The 18,918-nt window shown below is 33.0% G+C and overlaps 1 protein-coding gene across 5 annotated transcripts in view; it reads left to right on the top strand.

The window, feature by feature from the left end:
• Positions 1 to 18,918, top strand: part of LOC106877940 (ubiquitin-conjugating enzyme E2 S) — a 49,494-nt gene that overhangs the window by 16,369 nt on the left and 14,207 nt on the right. For 3 of the 5 annotated variants that reach the window (XM_014927019.3, XM_089345803.1, XM_089345827.1), the window contains 2 exons: positions 13,304 to 13,461; positions 17,880 to 18,027. In XM_014927019.3, coding sequence (XP_014782505.1) covers positions 13,438 to 13,461; positions 17,880 to 18,027 — 172 coding nt within the window. In that variant the 5' untranslated portion in view covers positions 13,304 to 13,437. Of the gene's footprint in view, positions 1 to 8,995; positions 9,072 to 11,487; positions 11,630 to 13,303; positions 13,462 to 17,879; positions 18,028 to 18,918 lie in introns of those variants that run through there. The other 2 variants (XM_089345819.1, XM_089345812.1) reach the window with 2 other exon arrangements.

Here is an 18,918-nt window from a genome sequence, read left to right as displayed (position 1 = left end):
CAATGCATAACCTTTCATATATTCACATGGGTTAATTTCTGCAAACTTTTTTTTTTCAATGAGTCAACAATTGGCCTAACTTTGCACCATCTCTCTGTACAGTCTTGAGGACTGGTCAGATTGTAATTGCTGTGTAAAAACTTTTCAATTTGTTTGAAACAATGTACAGTCAAGACACTGGCAGTTGGATTCTTTGTTCCAGGGGCATCTTGATGAGATTCATCATGTAAAGAATTCCAAAAATTTGCTCCAGCTCAGCTCGTCAAATTGAGTGGTGTATTGGGGTTACTTTGAATAGCATATTTGTGCGATTCTTCAACCCTATGTTTCACTCTTACTATTTTGCTGTGTAACACACTCATCATTATCATCATTACTGTCAGATGACAATTCACTTTCCTCCAATACATCAGGTAGTAGAATGTCTTGTAACTTTTGTGCAATGAGAGGAAGCAGTTTCTTTTCACCATAGAAACTGCTGCAGTTCATCTGAAAGGCTTTAGAAAGTTGCTCACGAAAACCTGAAATTATCATTTTAAAACATGTACATTCAGTCACTTTCAGCATGTAATTATGCTAGAACGTACAGTGTTACTTTGAAGTAGCAAAGCATAAAAACAACATTTTACATGCTTTTCTATCAAGATTGACCAACAATTTTGTTTAATAAGTAACACAACTTTAAACAGTTTTGTGTAATCGTAAAAAGAAAATTTGTTCATAAAGAAAGTTTGCCTACTGGTTGTTTTGAAGTAAAGAGAGTAAGTTTTTGCTGTAGAGCTTTGTTTACATTTAGGATTCAAAATGCAAAATGGCTTTAAATCAACACCATGGCATTTTTTTGGTTTGTTGGTTTATTACAGTATGCAATATTGGGTTACTGGCATTTACAATTTAAAATATGTTGTCTTGTGAATGAACACTTGATATATCTATTGGATCATGTCCTATGAAGAATGTCTTGAATTTGGTAATACTATTTCAATAAGTGTATTTAAGTCTTGTTTTGTTTACCTTTAATGATTCTCTCTTGTTTTATTACAGGATGCCTTGTTTTGTCTTCATCTCTTGTGTACATTATACTTTTCTATCTAAATTTTCAAAATTGACAATTTCTTATACTTATTTTGATTGATGTTCTGCTTAAGGTTTTAATTGATATTACTTTAATGATGTTTAAAAATAGTTTTCTCTGATTTCCCTCAAGTTTGACAAGTATGAACTAGAATATTCTTAGTTATTTTCATGGATAAAAACTGAATTCTAAAGATTAAAACCAGGCCCTTCATCAGAAACCAATGTGTTCTGGTACAGATATTCATAGGTTTCTTTGGATGCTGTTTTTCTTTCTTGGTTGTTTTCATGCTAAAGATCTTCTTTAGGTGTTCACAACTTCTAGGTGTTGAAATATTAAATTTTTGTTCAGAATGAATACTAAGAGGCTGGTGCACTTATTTCCACATTCTCTCATAATTCTTCAGACAATATGTAAAGCATTTCCTTTATTACAAGAGTTCTTTGTAGTAAGAGCACTTGTGAAATAAATTCTTTCAAATGCTCAGAAGGTTCCATAATAAGTAATCGATAGCTTCTGTTACTTTGCTCTGAAAACATAGCCAGAGAAAGAATGGTATGGAAAATGTTTAGGGAGATATTGCCTCAACTGGCAAAAAAGTATTTTCTCTCTCATTGAGGTGGCAGTGAAACTTGGTCATTGGATGCAGTAATGTACAATGGTTGGATAGCATGCTTTGCTGGGTGTAATGAACACAAATAAGCTGAGTATTAGAGAAATCAAATGTAGAGTGCAAGAGATGTGATGCAGATGGAAGGTGATATTTGGGGAAGCAATCTATATGAAAAGAACTTCACACCATTACTTGACTGGTACTTTATTTTATCAACCACACAAGAATAAAAGGTAAAATTGACCTTGAACTCAGAACATAAAGATCTATAACAAATGCCACAAAGCATTTTGTCCAATACTCTGAGTTTGTCAAATGATAATTGAGTCTGTAGGAAGAAGTATAAAAACACGAAGAAAAAAAAACACTTCAGCAGTTTAGATAGAGAAAAGAAGACAATGATTAAAGTTTAATATTCACTCTTATTCCTAACAATTCTTGCATATCAGAAGTAGCATACTTGATTAAGATAATATTAATTGAACGATGTTCAACCCATTCCAACATGGAAAACAGATGTTAAATGATGTTGATGTGGAAGAAGATGGAGAGATGACTACTGTTAAAGAATGGTGAACCTGTTCTGGAGAATTAGGGTTTGGTTCTAGAGCTTTATTTCTGGAGTCAATTTTTTTGAAGTAAACAGCAATGGAACCTTCAATAAAACTTTTCATTTTGTCATTATAAATGGCCTTGAAGCAACTGTGGCCATCTGCAACTATCTGAAGTTTGCTGAGTCTCTTTGCATTAGGATCTTTTTCCTGTAAATTTGTCATCCTCACTTCAATGAGATGAAGGGCATCAGTTGATTCCTTTATCAAAAACTTCCAGGATTGTGGGGACTTCTTGGTCTTAGCCCTCTTCAAATGGTATCAATTCTATATTTTTTTTTGTAACTAAGGAACCATTATTATTGGCAAATACAAAAAATCATTCATCAAAGTACTTTACAGCATTACAGTAAAGTCTCTTTGTTTTGAATTCAACTTCTGTTGAGGTTTACTTTGACTTTTATCCCTTGGTATCAATAAAATATGTGCCAATAATATTTTACATGATTGAATCAATTATACTCCTGCCCTATTATAATTACTTCTTATATTGACATAAGAACACAGATTTCTGTACCAGAAAATTTAAATAGTTGTGTGCTGTAATGACAGCATACTTGTCATTCTCTTAACTAACCAAACTAGGGCTTAGATTTGTGTTAAACTGAAATGGTATAAATACAAATTGCTAAACAAATTGTTGAGACTGAAAATGACATAATAGTTTTATGAGTTGCTGTCTGATGAAACAAGGCATAGAAATGGGATAGAGCTACAAAGAGCTTAATAGTTGAGTTCTTTTGCCTAATGACTGAAGTTTTCTCTCTTATCTTTCTCAATATCTTTTTTCTTCCTTTCTTTTTAATGAACTGCCACATTAATAGTGTTTCACAGAGCAATGAAATTTTTATAAAAGTGAAAAGTTTGTAATGCCAGGAAAAATGAGATGAGCATAATGTTCTTGATTCTGCGTTTATACAAGAAATTATATTAAAATCAGCAAAGACATTTGGGAATTAGGGACTCAGTCAGAGATTGGCAATCTTTTTAGTACCAGGAAAGAACTGCAAGTTTATAAGATCCTGTTAGGGGGCTTCTGTGCTGAGACAAATAATGACTTGTTAATTTTACAGATTTATGTCTGCAAAATATTTATTTGACACTAACAACATCCATGGAAATTCCAGTTATTTTGAAAACTCTAAGATTATTTAAAGTTTAAAGAAAACCATGAAATACATAATTTCTTAGGGAATTGTAGTTTCTGAAATGTTTAATTCTTGAGATGGTGTAAAGTCCACATTGTACTGATGTTGCAGTCTGAGGAGAAAGCATCTTTTGAAAGCTATGTTTTTTGTTATACACTTATTTGTCACCTCTTCTATCATGAGAATTTTTATCTACATCAAAGAATGAATGCACTCTAGAAAGAGCTACATATAATTGTCTCTGAGAAAAAAGTGGTTCACTTCTCTTTGCCTTTCTAAGCTGTAAAAATTACTGAAAATGTAGTGAAAGAATAATGTATATAGCAAACACTATAATCAATCTTAACCAGGGATCAAAATCAAGGGCATAATCATTCCATAACATTTTCCTATGCTATAACTATGACTGTGTTGGTAACTATTTTACAAATTTTGTTGAACTCCATCCTTATTTTAATATTAGAAAAGTACTTTTGACTGGATTTGAATCCACAGTCCCAGTAAACTTAAGTACTGGGCTACTCTATTGAGCTGTGGAATCTAATAGAAAATATATTTATTCATACATATATCATAGTTAATTTTAAATATTTATCAGTCAATTGATTTGTAAATAATATAAATGTTAGTATAACAGATTATGCTGTTGACTTCATTCCATTGCATTACAATTGTAGACCACAAAAGGAAGATTATCAATGATTTGGAGAGTCTAGACTATTATTTATATTGCAAAAAAAAAAAAAAATTGAGATTTACTACATATTTTTTGGCTTTTTTATTTTTCAAACTCTGTTGATTAGTTGAAGACTTCATGATTAATGCTCTGCAAATGTTCACTCAAGCACATTTGTGCATTTTACTCTCACACAAGCCTAGTAGTTTGTGTGCATGTGTACTATAAGAGGGGAGAGAAAGTGAATGTTTACAAGCATGAAATATATATGAAGCTTAATGTCACCATTTGGGAACTGAACTGGATTCTAAGTTTGGATTATTAAGGGCTTTGACTACTATATTAAAACAACTGCACACAATATACTTGGTATATGTGTGAAAACTGCTAGACTTGGCAAGTGCTGCAAAAGAAACTATAACCTTTTGATCCTATAACAAGTAGTGTTAAAGGAAGCATATTCTATGAAGTAATTTATATAAAGGATAGTTAATTGTCTGAATATATGTGCCACATGGCCTAGTGCAGTGGTTCTCAAATAATTAAATGCTAACCCCCTCCACCAAATATTAGGGAAATATTTTTATCCCCTTCACCTTTATTAATGAAAAGACAAAATTGGGTTTGCAGTCATATAATTCTTCTTTCTTTGTTATTGTGTTGGACAGGTTAGGAAATCAACCATCTTAATTTTATTCAGCATAGCTATTTGCCAGCTTCCTTTGCAACTTCAGTTTCCAAGGTCCCACTCTATAAGAAACGCTTGACTAGTGTTTCGTTCAGTAACAACAAATAATGAATTACAGTTAGTGTAGCAATGGTAATTAAATAATGAGCCACTTTAACTGGATTTATATTTTGTTAATTAGAGTTGGAGTTGGTATTGTGTTGAATTATTTCAAATTATTTCAATAAAACTAAATCTATTATTTTACAAGTACAGTTGCTAAGTACGCATTTTTGTGTATTGTGTTCAACCAAAGCCATGGTTTAACCTTTTAGCACTCAGATTATTGTCAAATGTAATACTTATTCCCATTGTTTTGAATTAGTCATGAATTATCTCGTAGCTTCAAGATTTCAATGTTGTGATGGTTTCTTTTTAGAATGACCTCATAGGGTAGATTTGAGAAGCCAGATCTGGCTGGTCTGAACATAAAATGGATAGAATATTTGGACCACATAGACCAATTTAAGGAAATGATTTTTTTCATGAGCCACCTTTTGTTGCATGTTATTTAAAGCATTAGCCCTTAAAACCAGTGTCCTTTATTAACAGATAATGAAATAATTCACTATGTTGAAAAAAAATATGGAAAATAAACTTCAGTTGAGATATTTATAGGTTTGAAGTTGAATTACCGAATTATTTCATTCGGTAATATTTCATGTTGTAACAATAAAACAACTGATGACAAAAATATAGTTTTTAAATGATACTGAAACATAGGAAAAGTTGAGCAATGAATTGATTAACATATTTCTTAACATATATGCTTTTGGCCCAAATCTTTTTCATGGATATAATAAAACTGTTCAAATGGGTTTTTTTTTCTGTGTGATTTGAGTGTGAAATTTGTGCATTTCAAAATTCAACTATGTTATTGGTAGGTTTCTTTTTTTCTGTATTTTTTCTCTCTGTTTGACCTTTGGCCAATTTTTGCTGTAGTCACTTAAATTCTGAAGGCACATGGCTTAGTGGTAAGGGTATTTAACTCATGATTGTTAGGTCATAAGTGTGATAACTGGCAGCATGTTGTGTCCCTAAGCAAGACACTTTATTTCATGTTACTCTAGTACACTCAGCTAAAAAAAAAATATGTAGTGCTTTGTATTTCAAAGGGCCAGCCTTGTCACATTCTGTGTTGTCCTGAATCTCCCTGAGAATCACGTTAACGGTATGTGTGTCTGTGGAGTGCTTAGCCACTTGCACATTAATTTCATAAGTAAGCTGTTCTGTTGATCAGATCAGCTGGAACACCTATCGGCATAACCAACAGAGTGCCAATTAGTCAATTGAATTGATATTGATATGTTACCAGTATTTGCTTTATTGGTTTTCAAAGGACAAGCCAAAGTTGACCAGTTCATCTCCAACAGAATTTTAATCTTAAACTAAAACATTTGAAACTAAGTACAGACACGCCCTATGTTCCAGCTACAGCAGGTTATGGTATTTTGCACATGACCACTAATTTTGGGATGCAGTCTGAAATTTCCCCCTTTGGGAAACTCAGATAAATTTTAAGAATTTAAAGACCACACTTTCTTCTTAGCCAAAAGCTGCTTCTCAGTATTTAAGCTAAGATCAAAGTATAGTTAACAACTTGAGAAACTATAATCACAATACATATGTATACATACCTGTGTGTTATGTGTGTATGTAAGTGTTTGTGTATGAGGTGGAATTTTTCACTGCAAATATTTGTGTATATTTTCTTGGGTTGCTATGAGTATCTCTCTATCTCTTTACCTTTCTGTGTGTATATATATTTATATGAACTTTCACCATTATCAACACCAAGACCAATACAACCACCTCCATTACCAACCCACCAACACATTAATGACCAACAACAACAGTAACAATAGTATGAACAAGATAAGCAATTCCATCAAATTCAGAAGATATTGTGATACTTGCAAATGACATAAGATTTGAATAAGTCCGAGAGAATGATGTGGTTGAGTTGCTAATATCCCATAGAGGAAGTTTATCTCATGAAGAGCTGATGCTGTTGGAAGAGCAACCTGAGACGATGGAGATTTTACCAACTCCACTTAAATTAAGTGCAAAGAATATTGCTAAAGAGTTGGCACTTTTTGAGGAAGATTTACAAGGTTTTGCTGATAACAACCCTAATCATAAAAATTACAAGAAGAGTTTACCATGAGCTCAGTCCTTATACTGAGCTGTACAAAGAGATGTTATGCCATAGACATCAAGTAGATGTTGACGATAATGAACTGTAAGAGAAAAGATGGTGTCCCTCATCTCCCTTGTAATTCTCATTCTACCCCTTCACACAATAATCACCAAGTTTTGTAGTAGGAACATAACCTATTATGGTATTATGATTTCTGTTTATTTCCTAATGTATTTCTCTTGAAGCGTATTTATCTATACATATTGTACTGTATACGTTTAGAAATTATGTTCATACATAAAAGTGGTTGTCTTGCTGTTTTTTTTTTGTTATTTTATTGTTTTGGGGAAAAATCCATCAAACCACATTCTCACTTGATAACATGAAAATCAATGGGAAAATATATTTTCTGTTATGACAAGATTTTCACGAATAGGTTATTTCCATAACACAGAGGTTTTTTGTGTTGTAATATTATTTGTTTAGTCTGATGTTCTGGCACTTTAACTAGATTGTTGTGAAAGGTATTTATTGCATGGTAACTTTGGTATACACTTGGTTAAAAAAATTGAAATATGTTTTAGTTATAGTAATATTAACTTGTTTTATTTTTTGAGTTTCTTCATAAAATTTCCCCTTTGACATCTGAACTCTCAATACTAATTAGAATAAAATTTATCAACAATATTTAATATTTTGATATTATTTAATAATTCTAGTTTTATAAGACACTAAAATTTAGTTAACTATTTGGTAAAGTGTGAATTAGTTTATCACTGTATCATATGATTCTTGTCATTTTAGCTAGATTTATTTACAATACTATCATATTGTAAATTAAAGCATTGGTATAGGATATAAAATCTGTCCCACCCATGCCAGCATGGAAGGCAGACGTGAAGCAATTTATTAGAAATATGTGCAAATAACTAAATTTTTAGGTTTATTATATTACTTCTGATATTGAATGATGATTATAAAATGAGAGGGAATATTACTGCTATGTTGAATGGATGTACACCATTCTTCATTTAAGTATTCTGAATATGCTTGCTGAAAATCCCTCCTGCTAACTGATAATTTTTAATACTCTACAGAATTAAATGCTTTTTAATGTTAATAGCTTCAGATAATTACTAGGATTATAGCATTTTGGATAAATTTTATTGTTAAAGGATTTTTATTTTCATTTAAGTGGGATTTTATTGTATTATCTATAAGACTGTTTTTGATCCTATTCTTAGTTCATCTTGCCCATATTTCATACAGTACAACTTCTTATCAAATCTGTTTATACCATCAAAATTTACACTTTAGAAGATAAGCTATCAAATGATCAATGGAGTTTCAGTCTTTTACTCATGTTAAAATAATCACTTGTTATGGACCAATCTCTTTTGTTTTTGATTGATTGCATTTCTTTATTTAATGAAGGAATTTAAACTAATTTTGTTCAATTTTTCATTGTTAGATTTGCAATAACCTGGGCACTGTTTGTAATTCTTTTTTTTTATAAAGTTTTATGCTTTTTTTTTCTTTCATAAATAACTAAAAGTTCAATTTATTATAAATAATAGATAAGCAGTTGATAGGGAAGGTAACAAAACAGTAGGTTTTACACAGGCAAATGTGTGTGTGTCTGTGTGTGTAATATTTGATATTGATGGTGAATATTTACTTTGAATTTTCACCATTAAAATTGGTTTCTCAAAGCATGTTTAGTGTATTAACAACACAAAACTATTAAGCTGGAAGACAGAGACAGACAGATAGGGCCTTAAATATTCACTAGCAATTCCTTAGCTCTCTGGTTTCCAGATCAATATACCAGTTGAACTTACCTCTTATATACCCTGGGTACAAACATCTCTAGCTTGGATATTAGGTCTCTGATCTTCATTAATTGCATAAAGTCATTCATCTTTTCTCCAATTTAGATGGAACATTCATTATCACTGAGTAGCTGATCTCTACAGTTGTACATGATTTTTTTCTATTGTCTTAGAATAACATCAGGCCTATTGTGTATGCACCTGGTTGCTGTTTTATTGGAATGTTCAACCAATTCCTAATTTTTAAAGGTATGGATATGTTTTAGTCTGATGTACCTTTGGTACGGCTATCAGAACATTCCTTTTTGTGTATAGCACTGTAAGTGGTTTTAGTAACAATCTTATGTCTCATGAGAAGGTAGTACTTTGCAGACATCTTTGGACAGCTGTTGATGATGTGGGTAATATCTACCTTTCTCACATGATCAACATTTTACATCACATGGAAGCTTAAAGGCTTCCTTGTCTCCCTCATTGATGAGGTGTTTAATAGCTATCTCCTGTTGCTAGATAGCAAAAGCAAAGCCTTCTAGGAGAGATGTGATGTATCTACCTCAAGTCTAAGAGAGGCTACTTTTCCAGTTAATGTTTCTGCCTGTGGGTGAATGTGTGTGTGTATGGATGAATGTGTGTATGCATGCATGCATGTATGTATGCTTCTTAATACAAGCTTTAAATGAGAGTAGAGAATGATCTAAAGTAGATAGAGAAACATTGAAATTTGATAAATTGTAGAGATTGAGTAAAGAAACAGTACCTCAAAGTAGTCATTCAACCAGTTATCCTTACATATTCATGTGTGCATATATGAATAGATATACACACACGTATATATACATACATCTATATACTACTATACACAGGACATTCACGTATATGGATATATAAACAAATAATCATACACACACAAATATGTACACATAAACACTCATACTTACTTACATGTAGACACACTCCTCTCCCCCTCATATTTATGTATGCATGCACACACACACACACACACACACAGTATGTCAAACCATACTTTTCAGTTTTGGCTCTTCACATTCTCAATCCTGAAGCAAAGGTGGTAGGTCTGTGCCATTTATAAATCAAAACATCACATCTAATCCACAGTTGGCACTCTTTCTCTCAGATGTGCACACACTTGCATGCATTCCACCTCATACATGCATATACAAACTGAAATACCAGGCATTGTCTGGAGTAAAAACTCATTGGATTAACATTATAGTGAATCAACATTGCATAGTGATGAAATTATGTCTGCAGAAACTGTTTTCTTTTCCAGTGAAAGTGTGAACTACCCCCATAGAACACAGGAGGTTATCATTCTAAAAAAAAATATGGTTAAGATTTAGAGGCAGGATTAGTATGGATTATGAATTAGTATTTTAGGACAAAGTTTTAGAGTTTTTAGAATTACAGTTTAGGGTTAAATGGAGAAATGGGATTCAAAATCATTTGCAAATATTTTCTTTGCAGAATTGTTATCTGCTAATTAAAACAGAAATCCAAAGAAATTTTCTAAAATAGAAATGGAAAAAAAAAAAAAATATGTAGGTTACTAAGTCTGATATTCTGCTTTTGTTTGTCCAGAAACTTATTATAACTTAAGTAAATTATGTTGTGACATTAACTTCAATTTCCTGTGCTGTCAGCCTGGGCAACACCAGGTATTCTGGCTAGTATTATATATATATATATATATATATATATATATATATATATATATATATATATATATATATATATATATATATATATATATAATATATATAAATATATATATATATTTACTTACATTTGTTGCAAAGAATTCTGGTTATCGATATTGGAACTAAGCTGGCAAGTTAGCAGAATTGTTACCATGTCGGGCAAAATGCTTAGTGGCACTTTGTCCATCTTTACATTCTGAGTTCAAATGCTTCCAGGATCAATTTTGCCTTTCGTCCTTTTGGGATCAATAAAATAAGTATCATTTGAGCACTGGGGTCGATGTAATTGATTTACCCCCTGCCTCCAAAATTGCAGGCCTTGTGCCGAAATTTGAAACCAATATTGGAAGCTAGTTATGGAAAACATATGACAACATCTAGTTATAATACAGAGAATAACAAAGTGTAATGTGAGAAATCTTTGTTCAATTGTTAGTAAAACCAAAATACTCTCTAGTTGCCTCTCTATTTACTCGTCCTTCAACTCTCTAAAATAGAAAATCATCTTTATTGTTATATTAATATTAATATTTTTGTTGTGATTAATTAAAATGAATTGTTTGGCCAAATTGTCCACAGCACCACAAAAACAATTTTGTTCTTTTGGAAGATTTGAGCATGTTTTGATTGGAGTTTTATTGTCATTCTTCAACATATATTTGTTTCAATGGTCATTTTCCTTTTAACTCACTGTACATACTCATGTCATTTTAGAGTGTCTAAAATATACACATTTCTACCATAAAGTAACTATTTATAAAATTCTATATTTAGGAGATGAGGAATTATGTACATTATTTACTTTTGATGCATATTTGTCCTCATCTTGTTTGTTGTTAACATGTTTTGGCTGATATGCCCTCCAGCCTTCATCAGGTGTCTTGGGGAAATTTCGAACCTGGGTTCTCATTCTTAAGGTATCTTTCGATGTTATTATTATTATTCAGGTCACTGCTTGGAATTGAAAAATACCTTGGAATGAGAACCCAGGTTCAAAATTTCTCCAAGACACCTGATGAAGGCTGGAGGGTATATCAACCGAAACGTTGTGTTAACAACAAACAAGATGAGGACAAATATCCGTCTAATGTAACTATCTTTGCAAGTATAGGAGATATTATTGTCCTTTGTTTTAATGAAAGAAAGAAAACAAAGAAATACATTTTTTGTCTACTTATCATTTTATATCTACCTTTCCTGTTGGCATGGGTTAGATAGGTCATCACAGTTTGAGTTAGTTGTTATTCAAAGTTACTACCCTCATAGATAAGTTGGAGGACCACATCTTGCTTGACCTTTTTAATTTTGGCATGTTTTCTATAGCTGGATGTCCTTACCATCACCAATCACTTTACACTGTACTGAGTGCATTTTACTATAGCACCAGCACTTGAGAGATTGTCTTGTCCTCAACAAGACTGAAAATTTCTTTCAGCCCTACATTGTCTCTGCATGTTGACCAATCACTTTATGGAATGGACAAGGTGCATCTTAGCATGGCACTGGTATCTTGTATCTCAAAGTTAATGTGTCTGAGAAAGTGAGTGGAGGAAGTAGTAATCACAGAAAATTAATCAGGGTTGGGGGTGAGGGGGAGTGTTGCAAAAGTAATGATAACAGAAGTAGAGGGTGAGTGTGATAGAATAGGAGAAAGTAGATAGTAAAAGAAGTGGTGATGGATGTCAATAGTGAATGGTTTGACCAGTGGCGACTCATAGATAAAATTAGTGGGAGTGCTGCTTTAGAAAATTTTTAGCCGTTGTTTTAATATTGTGTAAAAGGAAACAAACATATAAAATGATAATTTATACATAAACTTGATTGGTTCAAATTTTAGCCACTGCTGGGTAGTGTATTTAATTTGTTCACCGAACACTGTCGCATATTCCCACTTGTTTTTCAAAAATCCCCCTTAAATCACAAAATTAGTGGTGGGGGGAAATGTGCTCTACACTTTATCACATTCAAGAATATAAACACATTTTTAAGCACAACACATGCGGAGTCAAAAAGAAACACTACCTTTCATGTGGCACTGTCATTCATGCAGTGCTCTCTCTCTCCCTTGTGTGAAGCACACAGTTCTATACAAGGATTTTTGTATTTTATTCATAAACTAGGGTATGGCTACTGACATTAAGCTTAAGGATTATATAATATACAAGTATAAAGACAGAATTAAAGAAAAAAAGGACTTATTTTATTGAGTGTTATCGATAATATTTAGTGGAAATAGGAGTGCTGCCTATACACAAGCCGCCACAGGGTTTGACAGTAGAGAAAGTGATAATTGGCAATCCAGAAAGGGTGATAGTATGTTTATTGAGTACAGCCTTCCTTAGTTACACCAGCAGAATAACTACAGCATAGATGACAAAATGGTCTTAAATATTTTAAAACATTCCATAGTGACTTTAGTATTGTAGATTCTGATAAAATCTATTGTTTGAAATAAGAAAACTTACAATAGGAAACATTTCAGGGCAGGTTATAGCTATGAACTTGTTTCATAAAAGATATTTGTGATTATCTCTGTATTGGTAAAGGCATAATTAAAATCTTTCAAAAATCCAATTACTTGTCTACTTTTTATAGTCCTTTCATTTGTCAAAGATATATTTTCTTTTTTTGTTCCATTTTTGTCAATAATAACTAATATGTGATATTTATTAAAAGTATTCTTTGCAAATGCTTTAAACTTTTTGTATGTTTATTTGATGTAATACTAAAACGAAGGAATGTTTGTTTATTTACATAATATAGGAAACCACTTCAATTAACTAATCAGTGGAAACATCATAGAAGTGTATACCCTTGCATGGTGGAGGCCGACCTGCCTACCATCTACACCTCTTAGAACTTGATACTTGCTTGTATGCTTAGCATCTATCCACTCAATGTTCACCTGCAAACCTATGTTGGTAAGTGTCACTCTACTCGTAGAAATAATTGTGATTTGTGTACCTGTAGTTTTGTTTGTTTGATTTGGGTTTTTTTTTCATACTATTTTGTTTTTAATTTAATTTTGTTTTATTTCTTCCTATGTTTTAAGGGGAAATCATGAAAAGTATTTTGATTTTCTTTATTTATTAGAGACCAGGTATATTTCTTTAAAGAAATCTTTTTTATAATCAATACAGATTGGGACATATTTAAAGTTGGTTATACTTTTCAATGTTCCTAAAATCATGATTGAATCTAAAAAGTTAAAGCTGCACAGGTTTCCATGTGTGTGTGTGTACGTATAATATTAATACAAGGTGAATGATTTAGACTTTACTGTCAATTAAATTGTTCGTATACTCTTGGATAGATGATTTTTATGGAAATAAGATATTTTCTTCCTATATGAAATCAATAATCATGGATTAATTCTTTGATTATTTTCTACATATAGGATCACAGACAAATCTGCAAATATGGATATCAATGTAATCCTTTTTATGTTGAAATAAATATCAATTTTCCATTGATTTTAAAGATGAATGGATTAATTGAGGCAGATAAATAGCTTTGTATAATGTCAACACAATAACCTTATATTACCGTATATAAAAATGTTCTGTATAGAATTGATTGAATAAATCGACAGTATTATGACTTAAGTAATTTGGAATAATTGTTTTATGGCATGAAATATCTCAACAGAAAGATATTTATTGTTGAGTATATAAGTATTGCCACTGGACAATTGAGTTTGGTGGTTTGAAACCAGTGATTGAAAGAATGAAATTTAGAAATCGCTTGAATATTTGAAACTGAAGAAATTTGCATTGTGTATGAGACTCAACTAAATAAAAATTTATTCTATATAAATGTACATGAAGGTACTGCTCTGGTATTTATTGCCTTGGCTGCAATTGCTGGGGGAAAAAAACAAAAAAACATAAGAACAACACACACAAATGAATTTCAAACTAGGTTTGAAAGATAAGATAAACTAAATGAAGAAATTTAGTAAATCCAAAAATGAAAATCTCAGATAATGTGACTATATAGAGAGGATAGTTATGGAGACAGAAAAACAAATAACTATTTGTTACTGAAAGACAGACAGGCTTCTAACTTCATGAATGGTTATCCAGAGTTATGATTGAAATAGTTGATTTGCAATCATGAAGCGAAATGGGAGAAACATGTTTTTTGAGAGCAAAATACTTGTTTACAACCAATATTAATGACATTACAGATAAAATTCCTTCAGTAATGATCTTTTCACATTCAGAGGCAAGCATGTCAATTCTTTAATCCTGTGCTAATTCACAGGTACCTACCAACACTTTTACATTAGCACTACTAATCATTCATATACAGCTGGCAATTATGCCTTTCGCACCTGCACTAAAAAAACATTCATGAACCTACATACACCAGCTATTGAATATTTGCTTGCATTCCTCTTTGTTTGTTTCTATAATCACTCTTTGTAATAATGATAAGGATGGGCTTTTTTCTCTTCTAGTTATGTGAATTATCATCTTTGAAATGTTTGAAGTTGGCAGTAATTTTGAACATTATTTTCTACAATTAATTTCGCTTTGCATTTTTTTTTTTAATACTGAACATAGGTTAGTCTTATTGTCATGCCGGCATGATTTTGTTGGGTCTACAGCACAGAATACTGTCACTTATAGCAATCTTCCATCATTTTGTCTGTAAGACCCAGCAAATCTACTTCATTTCATCACTTCTTCCTGAGTCTTCAGTCTGCTTCTCTGGGATTTACTTTCTAATGTTTGCTATATGGTTCATTTCTCAATCAGCACTTATCTATTTGCATCATATGTTCATATAACTGAAATGATGTCTCTTACATACATATCAGCTGATGCCTTTAGTGCCCAGCCATTTTCTCAGCTTACCTAGCTCTGTCTCTCATGCCGGTTAACATTACACATCCAGTAAATCATAAGCTGACTCATTTCTTTCCATCATCTGCACAACCTCCTTTACATTTGATACCCTTTACCTTTCTTTATCATCATATGCCTTACAGATTGTTCAGACTGTCATTTGCGCACACAGAGAAACTTTTTGTTGTCAATAATTTCATATATTTATTCCACTTCCTACATTGGCAGTTAAGTATTTGCTATCACATTTCCACCACTAATTAAATTACCCATGAAACAGAAGCCATCTACTTCTATATTTTATAAAGTATCAATATTACATGAACTACTACTGCTAAGTACTCTTGTACATCAAAGATCTTGGTTCTCTGCTAGTTACCAAAAATTACACTACTTTTTTTTTAAGAACCTCTTGTAAAAGAAACTAAGAATTATTGCTTTATTTTGTAAGTTTGAGTTCATACCTACTCTTTCCTACATATCTAGCAAAATAACTTTTATGTATTCTCTGTTATTAAATAGCACTTTGATCTTTGCCTGCAGTTATTTAATTGATTTTTGAAGCATGACCTTCGAAAATTAGGCCTCACCAAGGCAATGACTTGTGACCAAGACCTTTGGAAATATGCACCCATGCCAACCTCTCCTTCATTGTACACTAAACTCAGCTTGCAAAGACCTGTTGGGGCAAGTGAAAGTGAAATCGTGATGGCACCTGTACCAGTGGAGTGCTAAGAGCACCGTCCGAGCGTGATCGTTGCCAGAGCAGCTGTCTGGCTTCCATGCCAGTGGCACGTAAATAGCACCATTTGAGCGTGGTCGTTACGAGCGTCGCCTTACTGACACGTGAATAGACATTCGAGCGAGGTCGTTGCCAGTGTCGCTGTGCAGGTGGCACGTAAAATACACCATTTTGAACGTGGCCGTTGCCAGTACCACCTGACTGGCCTTCATGCCGGTGGCACGTAAAAGCATCCACTACACTCTCGGAGTGGTTGGCGTTAGGAAGGGCATTCAGCTGTAGAAACTCTGCCAAATCAGATTAGAACCTGGTGTAGCCTTCTGGTTCGCCAGCCCTCAGTCAAATCATCCAACCCATGCTAGCATGGAAGGCGGACGTTAAATGATGATGATGATGATGATAACAAAAAGTTCTCAGAGACTAGTCTTAAACTTTTGTGTTTTAGCCCACCTGCTTCTGCACAATTTCTTTCTGCCAACCCTATGCTTGTTACAACAACTTTGTACATGAACATGTAGTCTTAATACACACCAAACTGTCATGGGCATGACATTGTTTAAATGGTTTCTTCAGATTAACAAAAATAGAGTGGTTAGTTTTTAGCTAGGAACTTCTTGTAGTTGTCTCAACAGAAATATAGTATCTTATCAAAGCCAATCCTGCATATGATAACTTTGCTATTTCTGTCTCAACTACTTTCAAGGCATGTTTTATCTTTTTTGAAGGTTTATAATTGAACCTGACCAGTTCATCTTTATCCCTTGTAGCTTTGCAAGAGCATTACAGCTGATGGTACTATTTTACTTGTCATTGATGGTTGCACATTTCTGTATTACTCAAATAGTTTAGGGTGTTATTAGTATAGTATTTACATGACCTGATAATTTTATACTGAAGCTAACTTTAGTACATGACTCTGCAGATGATTCCATTTAGATTTGCCATATTCAACAGAACATCTTATAATGACATCTTCATACCTTTCTTTTCACTGTTATTGACTGTGAATGCACTAATGTTAAGTTGTATATACTTCTCCCCACTTATCCTGGATCATGTGGATTGCCATTTTCAAATCCAAGCTATTTCATTCTACTTAATGCAAAATCATGAACTTTTAGTTCTCATCTTTTCTTTCTTTATCTTCTTGCTTTCTTGATATTCCTTTTAGTCTTTCCATGTGTTGCACTTAGGTTTTACAATTTTGTTATGCTATTCTACTACATGCTGTCCACTGCCAAGTAATGATAGGATATTATGTCAGGTTTATAAAAACTATGCGACTGGCCTTAAAGAAGTGGAACAAAGAAGACTCAATATCAAAAGCTTAATCAGAAAGCAAAATGTCAAGTTTGTCAAACCAAGAAAGGTTGAGTACAGGAGATTCATTAATGTTCTGCACTTCAGTTTGGTTTGTTTTGGTTTAAAAAAATTATAGAGTAATTTCAGTTTAAATTTATATATATATACCTCTATATGAAATTAGAAAATGTGCATTATAAATGTTAATTTCCTCATAGTGCAATTGTGACATTTCTGCAAAACAATTCCACTGTCTTCTTTGACTTTTAGGCAGAACCATTTGATTTACATTTGTAATGAATAGCACAACTCTTGATTTATCTCACTTAATGAAATCTAAGTTCATATTTATGAAAGGAATCATTGAAGAGGGTAATTTACAACATGAATATTTATTAACTTGTGTCTATTTTGGCTAATAATATTTTTTCTCTTTTATCAGTGTTCTAATGTGGAAAACTTGTCTCCCCAAGTTATCCGTCAAGTTGCTAAGGAACTTGCTGATTTATCCAGCAACCCTCCTGAAGGAGTAAAAGTCTTCCCCAATGAAGAGGATATTACAGATATACAGGCTAGAATAGAAGGGCCTGGTATGTACATTTTTAATTATAACTAAAATTTATTGTTCATTTTTCTTTTACATTTCATCTACTTGATTACATTATTGTGATGTAGAATAATAATTCTAGTTTTTATGTATTCCACATCTATTTCAAAGGTATTCCAGGTTACAGAGAGATTAAATATTTTTTTAAAATGAGTAAATTTGTTTTTCTTAATTCAGTTTGTAAGTCTAAAATGACAACAACTTTGCTCTGAAACATCCAATTTAGTTTACTTTTAAACTCGTTGATAAACATAAGTATATTAAATTATCATCATCATCATCATCATCGTTTAACGTCCGCTTTCCATGCTAGCATGGGTTGGACGATTTGACTGAGGACTGGTGAAACCGGATGGCAACACCAGGCTCCAGTCTGATTTGGCAGAGTTTCTACAGCTGGATGCCCTTCCTAACGCCAACCACTCAGAGAGTGTAGTGGGTGCTTTTACGTGTCACGCGCACGAAAACGGCCACGCTCGAAATGGTGTCTTTTATGTGCCACCCGCACAAGCCAGTCCAGGGGCACTGGCAACGATCTCGCTCGAAAATCCTACAGGAGCCAGTCAGGCGGTACTGGTAACGGCCACGCTCAAAATGGTGCATCTCATGTGCCACCCGCACAAGAACCAGTCCAGGGGCACTGGCAACGATCTTACTTGGCTTGCTGGGTCTTCTCACGCACAGCACATTTCCAAAGGTCTCGGTCAGTAGTCATCGCCTCGGTGAGGCCCAATGTACGAAGGTCTTGCCTCACCACCTCAGCCCAGGTCTTCCTGGGCCTACCTCTTCCACGGGTTCCCTCAACTGTTAGGGTGTGGCACTTTTTCACGCAGCTATCCTCCTCCATTCTCACCACATGTCCATACCAGCGCAA

The sequence above is a fragment of the Octopus bimaculoides genome, chromosome 2, assembly GCF_046866305.1.
Source record: "Octopus bimaculoides isolate indiv1 chromosome 2, ASM4686630v1, whole genome shotgun sequence".
Classification (NCBI taxonomy): domain Eukaryota; kingdom Metazoa; phylum Mollusca; class Cephalopoda; order Octopoda; family Octopodidae; genus Octopus; species Octopus bimaculoides.
The sequence above is the reverse complement of the archived record's forward strand: the minus strand, read 5'-3'. Positions and strand labels throughout refer to the sequence as shown.